At 40.6% G+C, this 19,060-nt stretch overlaps 1 protein-coding gene and 1 long non-coding RNA gene across 18 annotated transcripts in view; one reads left to right on the top strand and one right to left on the bottom strand.

The window, feature by feature from the left end:
• tns1b (tensin 1b) overlaps positions 1-19,060 on the bottom strand; it is a 197,548-nt gene that overhangs the window by 24,256 nt on the left and 154,232 nt on the right. For 10 of the 15 annotated variants that reach the window (XM_076875269.1, XM_076875264.1, XM_076875268.1 and 7 more), the window contains 7 exons: positions 18,895-18,978; positions 18,184-18,296; positions 18,023-18,083; positions 16,805-16,880; positions 13,748-13,877; positions 13,470-13,533; positions 12,575-12,708 (listed from right to left, as the gene is read on the bottom strand). In XM_076875269.1, the coding sequence (XP_076731384.1) occupies positions 12,575-12,708; positions 13,470-13,533; positions 13,748-13,877; positions 16,805-16,880; positions 18,023-18,083; positions 18,184-18,296; positions 18,895-18,978 (662 nt within the window). Of the gene's footprint in view, positions 1-12,574; positions 12,709-13,467; positions 13,534-13,747; positions 13,878-16,804; positions 16,881-18,022; positions 18,084-18,183; positions 18,297-18,894; positions 18,979-19,060 lie in introns of all 15 variants that reach the window. The other 5 variants (XM_012921274.5, XM_012921275.5, XM_004559150.5 and 2 more) reach the window with 3 other exon arrangements.
• Positions 1-19,060, top strand: part of LOC101469309 (uncharacterized) — a 130,870-nt gene that overhangs the window by 77,313 nt on the left and 34,497 nt on the right. The gene's annotated exons all lie outside the window — the stretch shown is intronic.

The raw sequence follows: 19,060 nt of genomic DNA, 5'->3' as shown, positions 1-19,060 counted from the left end.
AGAGTACAGTCCCAAACTAAGCTGGGAAAAGCCCTGCAGAGTTGCCCCCGGGGTGGGACATGAAGGATTACAGCAGGAGTTGGGGGAGTTGGTTTTGGCTACTGTTCCCGCTCCTCCTCTCTCTCCTGAATACCTCGCTGTCTGCATGGAGAGCGACTGCTGCTGTTGCTGGCTGCTCGGTGGCGCGCACTAGTCTAAAGGTTGCCTCTGCTATGTGTGCGCATGTGGGAGGTCTATCACAACAGGCTGGCTGACGGTTTATGTGAGAGGTGGAGGGTAAGGGGCCACTGAATTCCACTGTATAGCGTTTGATCAAATGACATCAGTCCCTTTAGGTTCTCTCTGAAATGTATGGCTTGTTATGAGTTATGGACATTTATATTCTAATACATAATATATTCCATGCCAGTTAATGTTATAAATAGAAGAGACAAGCTGAATAACATATTCAAACATCCAGTAATATACGTAGAAATAAGCCATATTCATGCACACACAGATGCCCATCCCTCAGTCCATCAGTGTTGAAAACACTCGTGTAATGGAAAGAGCTACATCGTCCAACAGTCATTTAACAAGCACTCTCAAAGCTAGGAAGCAGGGAGCAAACTCCACCCTGGTGCAGGCAGATGGAGAAAACAGAAAAGCGTAGTGGGTAAAAACAAAAAAACCCAGAAGAGCAAATGCTGATCTGATTTATGCAGTTACTGTCCAGCTAAAACAACAGATAAAGAGTGACGCAGATGAGTCACAGTAGCTGTTTGTTATATCTTCTAACCCCAACATGGGAAAAGTGTGTGGTGCATATCACCTAGCCATTTGTATTTATTAGCATACTGGACAACCACTTTATTATTCCACAACATAATCTAGAATAATGGACAAAAACCACATGTGTCACTCTGACTGAAAATAAAAACGTTATATATCCACATTTTAGGGCTATTCAGTGGAAGTTGGACTACTTTGAGTGGCAGATTGTCACCAGTTCCCATTTTCCTTCCGGTCTGTTCTTTGAGTAATGTTGATGATTGTACTGATTGCAATGACTCCAGCTGTTCCACTGTCACATCCAGTAAAAGCCCAGCATAGTCATCCCTCGGCTTGTGTCTTCACTTTAGACACGATGTGACTGATCGGCAGGATTTGTACTACAGGAAATCTAATCTGTCACTTTACACTTGTGAGACTTTTCTTAGCGGAGCAGGACTATTTATGTTGAGGCTGCTTCTGTGTGTGCTGCTATGTCTGCTGTTTTCTTTTGGTTGAAATGAACCAATGGGAGCCTCTACAAATAACCTTTGACAGGGCTCCTTCATTTGCTAAGAAAGGGCATGTGTACGTATGACGCTCCACACTGTGTGTGTCCACGCTGGTGTGTTTTTATATAATCCCTAGGAGGTAAATACTTGCTCAGTGATCCCGAACACAGTACTTGGAGGAGAATATCTGCAATCCAGACCTCGTAGCTTTAACTAATTATAACGCAGCAGGAGAGACTGGACCAAGTGTTACCAGTGTGGAATGACCAATTAGTCTACACCCGCTCCATTAGTGACGAGACTGAGTGTGACAAACCCTTTATCATGTAATGCTTTAGGAAAAAGCAGGAGGCCAGCAACCAGACCAAACACAACAAAAACACCATCACCAAGAGATACAGTAGAGTCTACGATGTATAGTACTGTGCAAATGTCCTAGGCCTGTCCTCTTTTCTTCATGTTTTGCTTCTAAGAAGCTAGACATTCTTGTCATTTTTTAATGATCTTAATAGTAGTAGTAATACTAATAGTTGTCCAGGATTTTGGATGATCTTTCAAAGTTTTTCTTTGGACATTGTTCCCAATCTTGAGTATATGAAAAATGCTGAAAAGATAACACAGTTTGACGAGTATAAAATTGTATGTTTGCGCCAACAAGGTAATTCAGAAAGAGACAAAATTGTAGCACATCTCGGGATGATGTGCAGTGTGTGTGTGTGTGTGTAAGAAATCTAAAGCAGATGAACAATATCTGAAAATTGTGTTTCTAAGAAATAGGCTGATCCAATGAAGCCTCATCAGAAGTGGTCTCAGTGGCTGTGAAGAAGTCATTCTTAAAGAAGGGAAATGGGAAGAAAACGGCTTGGCAACAGTTTCATCTTTCAGAATGACAATGATTCCAAACACATTGCCAATGCAGTAAAAGCATTCCTAGATAGGAAGGCACACAGCGAAACACTATCAGTTATGGACTGGCCTCCCCAGAGCCCGAACCTCAAAATTATTGAAGCAGTTTGAGATCAAAAGATGGCCAACATCAAAAAAAGAGCTCTAAATGTCCTTCAAGAAGCCTCAAGAAGAATTCCTGAAGACTACTCAAAGAAAATACAAGAAAGCTGTCTAAGAGAGTTCAGGTTGTCTTGAAGAATTGACTTTCACCCCCGTTAGACCTGTACAAAATCTGTTTTTGCCTTAGATACAGTATTCCCATGTATGTTTGCACATTTCAGTACATTGCTTTATCTTTTTCTCCACTTTCTTCTGATAAGTATGTAGCTCAATATTTTTTACAGTACCATATAAAAACAGATAAATGGATAAAAGAAACTGAGAAGACTTGTAGCTAGAAAATGGTGTCAGATATTTTGAGGTTCTGTGGGCCAGATGGTGCAACTGTGTGACCTCCTAATCTCTGAACTCTGAGCTATGACCTTTGTGGCAATTGACCCTCCCTCTTACAGCATGTTTCTCCTCAAGCTTACAAGTATAAACATACATGTGGCCGTCTTGAGAGGAAAAAAGTGTGTGTGTGTGTGTGTGTGTGTGTGTGTGTGTGTGTGTGTGTGTGTGTGTGTGTGTGGGGACACTGCTGCCTAAACCAGACAGGATGGGGTAGTCCATGTTTTCTGACCCTAAAGGTTGCACTAATAAAAAGCAATGACAAAACGATTTGACAATATATTAGTATAGCCTGGTGCCATTTTTGGTCAAAGTTAATGGCTTAACTATTGATTTGGCAACAAAGTCTACTTTTACTGTATGACTGGGCTCAAGGACAGATTAAAGTAATACATCGGTCTCATAAATGATCTACACTCAAGAGGATTTTAGATGTCCTAGGGTGGATTAATTGGACTTGTGAAGACTAAAAAGAGTCAGTACAAGTTAATAAAGCTGACCTGGGACAAAAACAAAACAGCATAGTGCTTGTCATGGTAGAAGAGTTGTTGTTGTTGTTATTATTATTATTATGAAGAGATTGGATGCACATGTAAGCACAGTTTGGCTAATACCAACACTCACAGTTGCCAGTCAAATGTAAGTGCAGGAACTTGTTCTTGCTAAATGAACACTTGCCTTGCAGCTCATTAAATATACATTAAAGATCACTGTGAATCAATCTGCGTAAGTGCAGATTCTCTGAGTTGGGGAAACAAAGAGCACGGTAATGGATGGTCTTCTCGAGTAGTCAGAAAAAAACCTATCGATGACTTCAGACTGGCAAACACTGTCCTGATTACAGGTACTAATGTTTGTATTCCAAAAATAAACTTCAAAGATAAACATAAAGTACATTAGCATCAAAACATATTCATCTTATCTAACCCTATCCAGGTGTGCGGTAACCTGTAGCCAATGTTGGTCACACAGAGTAACTATATTTAGCACAAATACTACTAAAAACAAACCCAAAGGCACAGCCATAACCTACGCACGCCACAAGCTATAAATCAGCCCAACAGCTCATCCTCACAGAGCATTATGTTTCATCCTGGATGAGGCTGTGTCTCAGGAAAAGTCATCAACGGTCGTTAGCAGTAGGGCTGCAAAAGGAAAAATCTTGAGGGCCAAATGAGGAGAGCGTCTGATGAGCTGGCTGCAGCTATCTTACTCCAGAGGTGAAGAGAAGCTTTGATGAGCTAACTCTTCATACCCATGGTCTGGACTTACTACAAAGACAGAACCGCAATATTTGCCTTAAAGCCTTGATAGTTTATGCAGATCTTCCTCAAAGCGTCTCCTGTAGGCTCTTGTTTTAGTCAACATCCTCATAAATTCTTCAGACAGAGACCGGTCTTGCTCCTAACTGATACTTCCTGCTATTAGAGCTGAGTCAATATGATTTTACATTGGGTTAAACTCTCAAGTACGTTCAGCCCAAAAAAAAAAACAAACCTCAGTTTATTGTGATAGTGAGTGTCCCAAGTGACTGCTGTTGCTCTTTACTTTTTAAGACATGAGGCAAGAAGAGAAAAAGCAGGGCACCTACATTTAAAAAAAATTACCATAAAATTATGACCTTTTTTATTTTGGTGGTATTTCTTTAGCATACTACCCAGCAAAAATACCAGTTTTCAATTTTTTCACTGATTTTGATTTACAAATAACCCTGTAATTAGAATAGAACTTTATTGTCATTGCACATGCACAGGTACAGGGCAACGAAATGCAGTTTGCATCCATCCAGAAGTGCTTTAGTGATATAGATATATTACAATATATATTAGCAATAATATAGATATATAAGTATATTACAGAAATGGGTCTATTATGGTATGTTATAATGTACACGGTATGAAGTATGTTGTGAGTATTCTATAACTTTATGTATGTATAGGCTGTAGTACATACAGCCTGTACATACAGCCTAATTACAATCATAACAATCATAATCCATTATTTTGGCCTCCACGTTGTGTCACTAGCCACTTCTTTGGATCTATCCAGGATGGCAGAAGTAGTTACCGCTATTCCACATGCTTTTCAGAGGCGCCTCCAGAATTTTTGGCCAAAATTATCTCGGTGGGACAACAGGAAATTGTGAGGGACGTACAAATTGTATATGCAGGAATAAATAATAAGTTCATGTTTCAACTCATTATATGGTGTCCTCCTCTGTTTTGTGCTCATGTTTATTAAAATTATTACCAACATAGGGCAGTCTTGTAAAGTTCCCCCCACCCCCGGTGGTGCCCCGATGCCATTCCTATCCGTGCCAGTCGGCAACCTACACAACCATTCTTTAGTGCAGCAGCAACAAAGCCACAGTCCCTCACTGGCTCCTTCCCTCTCTGGCTTTGTTTTGGTAAAAACTCATAAATCTGAGCTACTGCTATCAGGGACTGAATCTAGACAGTGATTGTGCCAAGATCTGCCCCTCAGGAATCCTAAACTATTGATAGCACTCAGATGAGAAGAGTGGAAGTTCCTTGATGTTAATATAACACTTTTTCCCCCTGGTAAAGTGAAAAATATTGTGTTCTGACAAAGACCAGGAAAAGTCAGTGAATAGACTTGTCTTTAGGCATCAAATCATAAGGCAGAGGAGAGGCCAATTATTCCCAGTGGAACTGAAATGAAAGTGAGATCTCCTGTGCTTTTACACCTCTGTGGCTCAAAAGAAGAGAAAAGCATGACCCACAGGAGAGTGTGCCAGGCATTTTGTGCTGCTCCGCCTATTTTCTCCTGAACTGGATTAAAAGAAAGGTTTGCTTTGAGATGAACATAGAACCATTGTGAGTTTGCAGCAGGTATTCCATCACCTATGTCAGGTCTGGGCATTCGACGTTCATTGGGGAACGAGGGGAGTCTTCTAGACACGACATTAGCTATTTCAAATGTGACATCCACAAGATGTCCAAGATGAGTGTCACTGCGTGTCCACTTACAGTGCAAAGACCTCAACAGCAGATAAAAGACAGATACAAAGAGGGCCCTGTGAGAAGAGTCTATGGAAAGTGATCATGATTAATTATGTCATGAACCTTCAGTGGCACTTTTAGCCAGATCAGCTGTGTAAAGATGGAGATGGAGAGAGAACAGGAGTGTCCGGTCACAGCTGGACTAAATCTGTGTCCATACGGACTTAACAAACCAGTCATTCATTCCCACACATTATGGAAAACCAGCATCCACTCTCTCAGGATAGCCGTAGAGTACATAAACTGAGGTTTTCCTGTGGGGATTCAGCCTCTAAGTCAAGTGCACATAAAACATTCTAAAAATCTTAACTAAACCCTAAGCTCATGATGCTCTCTCTGTCACCTAGCAGATGTCCCTGTCCCTGTGCCCCTGTAGCCAGGGTCCAAACTGGGACACTTTACAACACAAGGCACTTGTTCTCTCTTTGTGTGCTGTGCAGTCTTAACTAGAGAGGCCTTTATTTTTCTGTCTTGGCTGTTACGCAATAGGAGCTGTGCAAAGTTTGGAGTCAAAGCAGCCTAATCCGCCCAAAGCCTTGGACCAGACTGAGGGATTGATAGCATGGAAGCCTGTTGCCAACACAAAAGGCCAGAGATTTGACCTCTGCACAGTTTGACACTGTCTCTGTGCTTCGAATGAGATCACATTTTTTATGGAGAAGTTGGATTTATTTATTTATTTTGCATCAGGGAAACGGTCATTAAAGTGGCTAAAATGTGGCATAAGCAGATGTTCAGGCCAAGTGATATGAGAAGAGGTGGACAGCTGCTGTTGAGACCGATAGCATTTAGGGCACTTTACAAAGACGTGTACACATTAGTCTCATTTCCATTTAGTTATAATACAATTCATCTGGAAAAACCTGGCTTCCATAAGAACATCTGCAGGAAAGAAAACTTGGGAATCCAACCCGGTGGAAATATGGGCCACAATGTTAGAAAGTCTCTAGAGCTGCTGAAGGACCAAGGACCAGAACTGTTCAAGGATTAATAAAGGGGTAATTATTAAGATTTCAGCAATATCACGTGTGATTCCAAAGAATAAAAAAGCAAGAAAAATTGTGACGCTGATATTTGAGTTTTTGAATTAAAGGGACAATTGATCATTTTAGTGTGAATTATCCAGTTCTGCAGATATCTGTTTAAATATATGGTGTACTCTTAATGTGCAGTGGAACTAAACAGCAATTTCCGTCATCAAAGTGACAAGAAAAGAAATTTGTTTTAAGTTCATTTCTTAGCCACCAGAAAACATCCAGTTTGTCCAAAAAAATTCCACAGATTCACACAGAAACTACTTTTTTTCTGCTGACTACACCTGTCAACCTTTACACTTTGCGGGAGGAACCGTGTGCCAGCCTGTGACTGGAGGCTTTTTAGCCAGACATTAATGGTGTCCCCCTGTGCGGGGCAGTGCTGGTAGCTTGCTTTATGATTCTTTTTGTAGCTGGATGTACATGACATAAAGAAAAGTTTTTCTTTATGTCATGTACATTTTAAGGAACAATTCAGAACAAAATATTCTAGACGGATAAACGGCACTGTAGGATGAAGGGAGGGGGAAATTGTTCATTTGTTTTGGCGATGAAGTGTCCCTTTAATATTTAGGTATTTCTTTGAGCTGAGAGAAACTGAAAAAATAGATGTGACTGGAATTTGAAGTGTCCTTTTCTATTTTCTGATTTATCCACAAAACAAAAGAAGAAACTGCATTCTTTTAGAACAAGTAACGGCTGCATGTCACAGTCTGGGCTAATTTATTGCTCACCTGGCCAACACACCATTTGAATCCCAGTCATCCGTATGAGCCCAAACATAGTCTCATAGCAGTGATATCATGCTGTTGCATCAACTTCCATTTCCACCAGACTTATGTAACTCTCCCAATCCCACCCCGCCCCAGTCTGTGGCTCACAAATACAGACTTAACTATAAAGCCCTCTCTATTGCTATAAGAAGTTACTAACAAATCGTCTGTGCCCACAGGGCAGGCACGATCCACCTCTGCTGGACTCCGAGCTGTTGGTCCGGGAACACACGTCTCTCCCTGTGACTAATGCGCATGGGATCAAGGAGGAAGCATTAACCTCCAGCAGAGAAAGTACAAAGCATACAGGGAAATGCTTATTTGGGCACTGGATAAAGTGCAACATTACAGCATCAGAAAAACACGCTTCTGCAGACAAATCAAGGACACTTGAGTCCTCTTGTTTCTAGAATTTGCTATAGTGTCTCAAAGCTTCCAGGCAAAACATGTAGTGTCACCCTTCATCTTGAGACATTATTGCACTCATACAGTTTTGCTGAGATGTGGGAACGCTACAATGTAACTGACCAGAGAAGAATGAGAAAATCTGTTTCAAGGATGCTCATCTCCCCCTCTTTTAAGTTCCATGATGATTTCTCCCAGTAGGAATCATTCATAAATTCCATAAATGGAGAGCCTAAAAACACACAACTTTCTGTTGTTGTGGAATAAAAGCATTTGTAAAAGATTAAACATCGAAACATAAGTTTCCTTGTGAAGCTGAAGAACTAAGAAACATTAACAAATAGGTCACATGGTCAAGTGTTTGGATAATATATAACCTGAGGGCAATAAGTATCGTCAGGAACTGTGAAAATCAAATCTGTGATTGCCTTCAAATTTCCACGTTACTCACATGTGAGAGACGTCAAACTGCTGAATTAGTGACAACGTTTCACTCCGGAGTCACCCGAAGAGCAAACTGCACACAGGTTCGCGGCTGAACTCTTCAACAGCTATCAACGCTTGAAAAAAGGCATCACGGTGAAGGGAAATTGAAGAAGCACCGGACACAAATTCACTGTGTAACTCTTAGAAAGTCTCTCTGCTAAGCAGCAGCGTGCACAAACCCACACTGACATTCTCTGTCACTCCTCCTCCTGTGAATGTGTGCACAAAAGAGCTTCACAGTTGAGCTGAAGAGTCCTGCCCTTAACTCCTCCGACTCCTCAGAGGACACGGGGGGAGAGAGAAAGTGAAGACTAAAAGGGCCAAAGTTTGGACCAAATGACTGAACTGCGGCTCACAAGCCTAGCGGAATATATGCAAAACGTTTTTCTGAGGCAAACCCTAATCACACTGGAATCCCTCTATTCCAACAACTTTTCATCCAACACTTTACTTAATAAACTGTTTTTTTAACTGTCTCGTAAAAAAATATCTCTCTTCAGCCTCTGCAATTTTTTCTCTAGATACATCTCTCACGATTTCTTTTTCTCCTTATCAGTAATCTCTCCCTCCTTCTCTTTCCAGTTATTTCAGAAATATAGCAGGGTTGGCCAACTGAGGAGATGAGTACATAAGAGTAAACAAAAAAAACCCCCAAAAAAAACACAACGTCCGTCACACCGCAAAGGACTCTCAGTACAAAAATAAATAAACAATACAATCCACCCTTCACTGAAGCTGAGAGTTCAGGCTGTGCTGCACATCGGCTCCTCACACAGATTCCTGAAGTAACGAGACCGTTGCAGAGCAACAAGCTCGCAAAGAATTCAAGCAATGAGGAAAAAATCAAAAAAGTAAAGTATTAAGTCTCCCTGGGTTGGACAATACTCGTGATATGTTAGCCAGACAGCTAATGAATGAGTTAATGAATCATTGTGATGCAGCTAAAAAAAGTCACTTTTGACATGCCCTGCAATGCACCGTCTCTCAGTCTGATTTAGGTTGCGCTGTTTGACTTCTCTGACTATATTTTACCTAATCGTGAACACCAGGATACATCTGGAGACATTCACACAAACAAAGCTGTGGCTGAGAGCTCATGATGACCTGAATGAAGGGGTCAAAGTGTAAGATTAAAAGTTTTTCTCATCTTTTTCTTGGATCTTAGCGATGGCTGAGAATAGATCTGGTCTTCGCAGCTCTGCATGCACAGCAGCTCCACCCATCTGCTGTTAAAACCTTCTGTTTTGCAAGGAGCAGCCAATCGAAAGGAAGCTGGCTCAAAGGAATGTGTCGTGGAAAGGAGAGGAGTTTAAATGGCTTGCTGTAGAGCAAAGATAAACTGAGGGTGCATTTGAATTATTCAAAGCCACTTTAGCAGGTTCCAGGAATAAAATATGGGGCTGTAAATGAGAATAATTCAAGAAATATAACCAGGAGACTCAGAACTTATTCCACCATGACTGAAATTTGACTGGCTGATTTGCATGGGCTGAACCACTGAAAGAAGGCAAAATGTACCTTAGTTATTGACATGCATGCTGTCCAAACTCATCATCCGATGAGAGACTGCCTTTCTAATATTTGACCATACTTTTTTTACTAGGCTATGAAGCAACACAAACTGTGTCCTGTCCAAACTCTCATTTACCACACACCTCTATAACACTGCATAACTAAGGGAATAAATAACGAAAGAAGGAAAAACTGAAGTCACAGTGCTGTAGGCTAGCACAGGAATTTGCATGGGAGTAATACCACAGATGACCGTTGACTTTATTACAAAATATTAGAGGTCTACAGGTAATACTACTCATGTCTAAATCGGGCTTTTGAGTGCATGTAATGTTATAGTTGTGTATAGTCAGTTGTGTAAGTGTTGTTTTGGATGTTGCTTGTTCTGCTGATGCAAGGTGCAGGCATGACAAGAATCCCTGAGCTAAAACTAACCCACAGCAGCTGAAACTGTTTTTATGCAATAAACATAATAAAAGTCAACATCAATCTTTGGAAACTAACAGCCACAGAGACACCACTTACCCAAAGTTGATCCCAGCAAAACATCAGCCCTATAATTTGAAGCTTTATGTAGTGCCCTAATAAGCTAAGGGTTCATGCAAGTAGCCTTGTGCTTTCCCAGCAGTGATCCCGACAGCGTGCAAACCCAACAACAACTCTTTTTCTTTCTAAGACTCGTGGAGATGTAAATCCAGAGCTATTTTTCCCTTCGGCTCTAAAAGTCACTCTTTCAAAGGAGTTAATTGCCTTTTCAGCACCAACAAGTGTGAAGCCAAAAAACAGTGGAAACACTTTGATTTATTGGAAACACTTTTTCCTATCTAGTCTGCGAATTATTTTTTTTCTTTAAAAGCTATTTTCACACTGAGCTCATTTGAAACCGTGCATCAGTCTGACGGTGCTGGCCGAGTAGTCACAGCACAAAAGGCTATTAAGGGATCACCTTTGAAGTCTTATCGACTACTTCAAACTCGAGTGGCTAAAAAAACAACGTGTGGGTGTGTGTGTGTTCCACATGTGCAGATGCTTACTTATATCATGCGCGCGAGTCTGTGATCTCATTAAATTCTAATTCAGATTTGACCACAGTATCATCATCAGATGACAGAAGGCAAGATGAGACAGACGGCTGGTCTGGACACACAGATAATTTACACACACACCTTCACTGAAACAGAGTGAGCGGAGACTTACACCTGTTCTATTTTAGTAGGGCCTATTTCAAGCTGCCGCCAAGTGTTGGGTAGACACTTTATGAGCAGTGATAGAAGGAAGCCAATTGACCTCTGACCTTTAACTATTTGGGCAGCTAATAAAAAAAATGCTGGAATGTTGTATAAAATGTTAGTTAAAAGAAAAAGATCTTTTTTTTTTTAGGATTTTTTAAATATATATGGTAATTTTGAATTTGATTCCAGCAACATGTTTCTTCTTTTAACCACACTAAGTTAGAGTTTTAGAACTGTGGAGACCATATGCTGTCGTTGCAACAGCCAAATGCTCTGCTATTATTGCTCAAGATTGGATTGTGGCTGTTCAGCAGTCCAGGACCTGCTTTTGTTACACACCACATGGACAGAAGTTCTGGCCCGCCTACACAGTACACCTACAGGAGCTGCCACGAAGCTCCCAGAAACAGTTTTTATGCTGATATTAATGAAAGAGAAGATTTTGAACTACTAACCTACATTCTGAGTCAGCAGAATGTTGGTGACTTTTATACACGATGATGTTCCTCGGCATGTGGCGACTCCACTCTATACCTTTACATGGTCTTCCGCTTCCTGGTTAAGTTGCTATGTCTCTTAAACACTTCCACATTGGAATAATATTGCTTACAGCTGAGCCCTGCTATTTAAAACATGCAGAAAGTGATTTGGTATTGTCTTGCTGAAGTATGCAAGGGCTTCTTTGAAAAAGACACCACATGCATGGAAGCATATGTTGCTCCACATCGTTCTGCTTTAACTGGGACCCCAACAGATAACAAGCTGGATGGTTCCTCCTCTCTTTGAAGGACTTGGCGTTCTTGGGGTTTTTTGTTGTTTGTTAAATCCGAGACAAACCCATCTAACGTACGGTGCTGTTTCTAAGGGCGTAACATTGCTTCCTTTTTTGGGTGGCATAGAAAGCAGCACTTTGGTCACAGAGTGACCACGGCTCCCTCAAAAGGAAGCTTCTGTCCATGCCTGTGGCTGAACCAAGGAATGTCTCACACTGTGCTCTGGAAAGCGGTTGAGTTCGGTCCCGAGGGGCCCTCGGTTTCTCTGTGGTGATAATTTCACCACAAATGAATTCAGCGGTAGCGATGCCTCTCCTTCCTTTCAAAATACAATCCAACATTTACATTTACAACCTAAAAACTTGGTAATGCAATTTTGGGGTTATTTTTGGTATTTGTAGGGCAAAGTTTTGTAGGGCAAAATATCTGAATGGAAAAGATCTGAATGTGTCCTCTGTATCTGTATGGTGGGTTCGGCACATGATTTAGTCCATGACTTCAATAATCCACACAGTTAAAAATAAATTAGAAAATTGTGTAAGAAAATTATTCCATAAATCTCACATGAAATCAGACTGAGAACTATCATATGGCACATCTTTAAAGAGTCAGTGGATCTGATGCATTGTAACACCTGAATTCTACACGGTAAAGTTTGAAGGATAAGCATTCCTACCATTTTCACCTTCTGTGGTGTCCTCGCAGTTCTGATTGAAGTTTTCGTAGGAGTCCCAGCGGATCAGGGGATCTTGAGTGTTGTAGTCGACTGAGACACTCGGCCCGTTCTCCAGGTGGTCCACACCTTGACCAGAAGTACAAAGAGGCAGAGCAGAAAATGTGAATGTCTTTACATCCGGAAAAGGGAAAAGCTATTTTTATTAGAATCAAGGAAAAAAAATTGAGATTCAGAATTCATATTGAGATAATTGTTTTCCCTATTCGATTACATTCAAGACCCTGCGCTAAACTGACACGTTTTCTTTTTTTTATTTTCTTTAAACCTGGCTGGATTCTTTTGCTGCATGCTATCATCCTGTCTCACTTTTCTACCTGAAACCGTAAACTACACATGGAAGATGGACTGGTCTGGTGGTTGCTCTTTGGTGAGCCTGTTTCTGCTGGAGGTTTCTTCCTGTTACCAGGGATTTGTTTTCTTCCCACTGTCACCAAGTTACTGTTCCTCAAGGATCATCATGTTGTTGGAGTTTTCTCTCTAACACTGAAGGATCTGCATCTTGAGGCAAGGTGACAGTTATTGTAAATTAAAACAATATAAGTAAAACTCTGCTGAGCTGAGCTGTACTAACAACAGTCTGGCAACCTGTCCGAATTGTACCCCACGTTGCACCCTTTGACAGGTGGAATAGGCACCAGCCCCAACGCAACCCAGAATTAGATAAGCACTAGAAGAGAGATGGATGGTTCCATTTACAGTTCAGTGGAGTCACTGTTGTATGGGGCGTATGAGAGTGAGCTAATTTTCTCAGTCATGCCAATTATGTATAAGAGTGTAGTATGGTTATGGAAAATGCTTAGTATGGCCATAAGACCCAACACATTGATCCTTACCATGTATTTTCTCTGGTCCAAAGGAGAAAATAAACTCCACTTTTCCATATTCTGGAAATCTATCATCTGCAAAGAAAAAAATAAAAAAAATAAATAGAGAGAGTTTTCTCTTTATATCTAAAGATGCATATATTGTTACACTAGAAAACACATGCAGTTTTTAAAGATTATACGCCCATTCAGATGTTCAGGTTTTACTTACTAATAGGTATAAGTTCATTGTTTGCAGGAGCATTATAATGCTGTTGTCAGTAGTATTTCAGAGTTGCAAGTCTTTTACCTTTGAATGTGTCATCTAGCTCATCTTTCCCAAAGACAATCCCCAGGTCGTGAACAGCGCAGGTGTGGAATTGTACCCGGAAGATCACGTCTCGGCATGGGCTGCGGTAGCGTTTGTGGTAGCACTTAAGCTGCAGGGCGATTTAAAAAAGAAAAAAGGCTAATTTGCAAGTGCATAAATCTCTTTTAGCAGATCACCACTCGGTGTCATACCAAACAAGCAAAAGTAATGCTTCTTTATTAATAATTTATAATAAAATAATATTTTTATAATGTATAAAAATACTGTTTCACAGGATTCAATTCACAGGATTTTAACTGAGTGCAAGCAAAGAGACACAGCAGCCTGATTCCCTGCTGGCTCAGGTTTACTCTGTTTTTTTTGTAGCTCTATGTTTATTTTATTTTAGTTTTTTATCTGTTTCCCTTGTAATGGAAGGACCATCCACAAACATTATTATCCAAACTGGTTTTCCAAATACAGCAGCTTTAAGAGTAATGTTAAAACCACACTGAGGAAAATCGGCTCTCTCCCTCCTGCTGTTTCCTGACTGGCAGCCTTTTTTTTTTTTTTAAAACAAGGCCTCATTTTTACATTCACTGAAAGAAACCAAAGAACTGTAATCATTCCTTACTGTGGATGTAAAGAATAAGAAAACTGACAAACAGATTATTGCATATAGACAAAGAAATTAAAAAGAATTCAGCTGCAGCTAAAATTAACGATTTTTGCTAAAGGACTGACTGACTCGACTTTCTGACTGTGGGGTTAACCATAAAACCAAAACGTTTAGGACTGAGGAATAAAAGTAAAATATCCTCTGGTTTTGTGCAGCTTTTTGGGATATCGTAAAGGTCCTGCTGAGTGGTCCATTACCGCTGCTGAGTCAAGTTTAATTACAAAATATTATTCTGCTAATTTTATTCTAACATGCCTTCAGGGCTCGACCAATTTTCATATTTAGGTAGAGGCTTTAAACATCCCAAAATTGTTCTTCCCTCATTTGTGAAAAGGTTATTTTTAATTTGCTATTTCCCAAAATGTCAAAGAGTTTGACATTTTGGGAAACTGGCTTATTTGCTTTCTTGCTGATAGTGAGAGAGGCAAAGGGATCAGCTAGTGCCAGGAGATGGTTAGCTTAGCCTAGCATAAAAACAGGGAGGGTTAGCTTAGTTCTTTCTGAGGGTTAAAAAAGCCATATATAATAATCAATATTAAAACTCAAGAAATTTTTTATCATAATGACTGTATTTCTTCTTTCATGTGTATAAAAGGCTCATATTTGCACTGAAAAGTCTCTGTACACAGAGACTAGCAAACTTTTTCTACATTTAGTTTTGTTCCTGTACCCTCATGACACTCTGCAGACCTATGATTCTTTTCTCTTTCAGCAATTCTGTTATAGATTTGCTACTGTGCTTGAGATCATTGTCCTGTTGCATGACCCATTTTCAATCAACTTTTGGCTACCGGACAGATGGCCTCAGATTGCCACTGCAAAGTGTCCAGGTCCTGTGGTTACAAAACAAGCCAAATCATCACCCCTCCACCACCATGCTGACAGTATGAGGAATGTATGAGAGGTGTTGTGCAGACATGCTGAGTGGTCATATTGGCTGACGATCAGTTAATCAAATGTGCAGCTGGCTGTGTTATTTACCTTCTTAATTCAGATGGAAGCAGTGATATTAGTTCTGTTAAAATTTACTGTACATGTCAATGACCTTTAGCAGTGCCAAGAGGTGGATTTTGTTACACTAGGGCAGACACTTTTTTACTAATGCAGTTTATGTTAATGTACCATCTGCTGCTCATTAAAGAGTGGCTTCCATCTTCTCCATTCTCCAAGAAAGCCACTAAAGATTTTCCCAAAATGTTGAAATGGCCTAACTTGTTATGGTCTTTTAGGTTTAAAGTTTCATTATAAACCCAAATGCAGACTTTAAAAAGATCATTAAAACAATTAACAAACCAATGCGAGGTTCTTCTCTGCAATTATCTTTAATCTGACCAATTAGATATACAAAACCATCACAGTTAAAAATGCAGGAGCACTCTGTGCTAATGTCTCCTCAGGCAGCAGTTCAAATTTTCCCTGTTATTTGAAAAATAACAAGCATCAGCAAGCAGTGTCTCAGCCTGACGGTGCATTCAGCAGAATCCATTAGTCTGTGTTAAATAAAGGATGAGATATGAGTTCAGCTTTGAAGGCCAAAACAGCCTCAGGTACAAACTAAGTGCTCACTTTCTAATTCTTCATGCTGACATTATGAGCCCCGAGAACATCCCATAGATAACATTATGGCTCAATTGACAGCAGAAGCAGAAACGTTGCTGATGTGTGGAGTTTTTCTATAGGCAAAAGAAAACCAGAGGCTCTCACAGGTGCTGCTAAACTGAGGATCTTACAGGAATGATTTCATAAAAATTCCCTGAATCTCCCTGAGAGAGTTGCAGGGATAGGTCTCACATGAGACTTTGTTTGAAATGATTATGTCCTGTTATAGCGATACCTCATGTATCCTTAAATGCTGTTTTAAAGGAAGTACACGGCCTTTTTCACGTCATAGTTTCCAGCAACATATTGTGTGCTAATGAGGGCCTATAAACCGAGGTATAGGACTCAGTCCAACTGTCTTTTCCCAAGTTTTTACAGCCCCATTTCATCTGTAAATGGCTACTATAAACTGCTGCAGCACATGCATTCAGTGCATTAAGCCAACGTTCAATTGGAAACACACACAGGATTCCCTCATTATTATTATCCAATAAAAAAATCTGAATATCCTGCATGTATTTTACCCTTATCATTTGGTATCCATATATTTTTCCCTTTTCCTCTGGCAGAGGTAAAACAATAAACATTCGGTGTTACTGGCTTCACACACTGAGCTTAGCCAGTGATAAAATGTTGAGATTCGGTTTCTTTGTTTTGCAGTTAAAATCCACGGAAGCCAAATGATTTAAATTTTACAAACAGCTGAAAGATTACTGAGGGTTTTTATCAGTCTATATTGTACAGCACTAGCTTCTGGGGTATGTCTCTGCTGTTCTTACCAGGATGTCCCCCTTCAAAAGGAGGCCAGGTTCAATGGTGATGCAGATGCTGGTCTGGCTGTCACCCTGGACATTACTGCAGAGAAATAAAAACACAACATGTCACATGACAGGCCCGCTTTTATCATTCTTGCTGTGGAAATCATGACAGCAAGTCCACTGCACCAGCTTTTGTTTCTGATGCTACTTCCCTGGATAAAACCATGTGCCAACAACAATCACCCTTTTTTTCCCACTTTAACAGTGGCCTTCACAGAGCGTAGCCCATGGTGTTTTGGGGTATTAGTGCCTGTCTGATTATATTGTTGGGAAAGAAGGATCAAAGGGAGGAGAGTGCCAAAAGGGAGCATGTGAGAGAAAGTGAAGAGGAATGTGATTTCACCAAAGCTTTAAAGAGTATGGAAATGTGTCTGCACTGATTGTTTCACAGGAAATGTAGCGTCATTGTGCAACCATCACCAGGCTTTGTTGTTTTGAATAAGAAGAGCAGTAACAGTGAAAAGACCAAAGAGTTTAAAACTGAACTAAGAAATATTGGATCCAATGACCATTTCAGATGACGAGATCATTGAGTCAGAATATATATATTGATTAATCATAGTTGCTGTCGTTTTACAAGGTAATGTTATGGTTGTTATTCCTAAACAACCTTAATTCAATACTTTTGCTCAACCTTTGAATCAAAGTTGAAAGTCCTAAATAATAATATTTCCAAACAAGGTGTAAATGCAGAATGTGTGCCTGCCTCACCTCTCAGGTGAGGCAGGCACACATTCCTGCCTTTCCTCTCCCTGCCTTTTTCCTAACCTCCCCTCTTTCCAAAAACAACAACAGAGAGCCACAGAATCCTTTCTTTCCTGTCTGGCCCTGGGAACCAACAGGGTCCTGTGGCATGAAAACCCTGCAGGCGTCCACACAGATGCCTGTCTGCCTCTTTCATTGGTTCTCCAGTCACCAATAACATTAGACGTGATTACGGGATCTAAAGTGGGGAAACAAGAACCTACAGCTGGGGAGGCTAGCTAAATACAATAATGTGGGCCAAGTGAGAACTCTAAACTGGAGAGAGGGGTGCTGTGGGTGTATATCAGGGGGCAGGGGGGAGTAAGAGGAGAGGCAATAAAGGAAAATCAGCGTTTTTATTATTGAGCCATTACGAGCTCGCTATCCCTGGAATCTTGTAAAAGCAGTTGAGTGTGACTGCTTTTTAAGACTTACTAGATCCCAGATGTGTAGATGGGCTGCATGGCCTGGTAGATTTTGAGAAAAGGACGACAACCTGGGACATAAAAAATGCATTTAAGAAAGGGGCTCAAAGCAAAATTATGCGTGGTGTGTGTGTGTGTGTGTGTGTGTGAGTGAGAGAGAGAGATACTCGCCTCCCTTGGACTCAAAGTTGGGGATGCCGTGCATGATGACGTGATGGAGGAACAGCGGCTTGTTGTTGATCTTGATGTGTCCGGACAGCAAGCCGCTAAAGTACTCCACATACCTGAGTGAACAGAGGGAGAGAAGCAGCGGGGATTAAAGTGATGCCCAGTGTTTGACCACTAAAGGATGAACATGTAATCCAAGACACAAGCTTTCACTTTGACCTTTAGCTTGTCAGTCATGTCAAAGGAGCCAAAAAACTTCATGCATCAAATGGTTTAAAGTGGCACTAATCACAAACTATATTTACTGAGACAGATCCAAAGACAACTGCCACCCAACTCTGCATGTTCAGCCAATTATGAATCTTTGATTTTGGTTATCTGCCAACCAACGAACACAACTATGAATCCACCACAGAGGATCTTATAGCAGCTAAAAAGCCTTTCTTTAAAAAATTAGTGGCAAATAAGACTGACCAAAATTCATAACAGGGCAGAAATGCGACTCCAAATGAAAATGAATCTTAACAAATCTCAATCTCAAAGTCTACGCGTGCAAACGATTCTTGAAAGTTCACACTTTGTTTGCGGTTCCTTCTACTGCCCCCCGGAGGCCATTAAAATCAATTAATGCGGCTTTAAAATGTAGTGAAGTGACACAAGGGAGAGAGTTCACTCAGGGGTCAAACTTGAAACAACATTGGAGGGAAGACTGACCTTTTCTGAGATGGCTGACCCACAGGAAGCACTTTGTCTTCATAGAAGCGTTTCATGGCAAACCTGTCCAGAGCCTGGTCGGCACTGCATTTTGAAATAAAGTTTTGTTAGAGAACATTTTCTAGTCCATTTCCATTTCAGCATTTCTGGAATGTTTTTTTTAAAT

The sequence above is a fragment of the Maylandia zebra genome, linkage group LG16, assembly GCF_041146795.1.
Source record: "Maylandia zebra isolate NMK-2024a linkage group LG16, Mzebra_GT3a, whole genome shotgun sequence".
Classification (NCBI taxonomy): Eukaryota; Metazoa; Chordata; class Actinopteri; order Cichliformes; family Cichlidae; genus Maylandia; species Maylandia zebra.
Note: the sequence above shows the minus strand (reverse complement) of the source record. Positions and strands in the feature narration are given on the sequence as shown.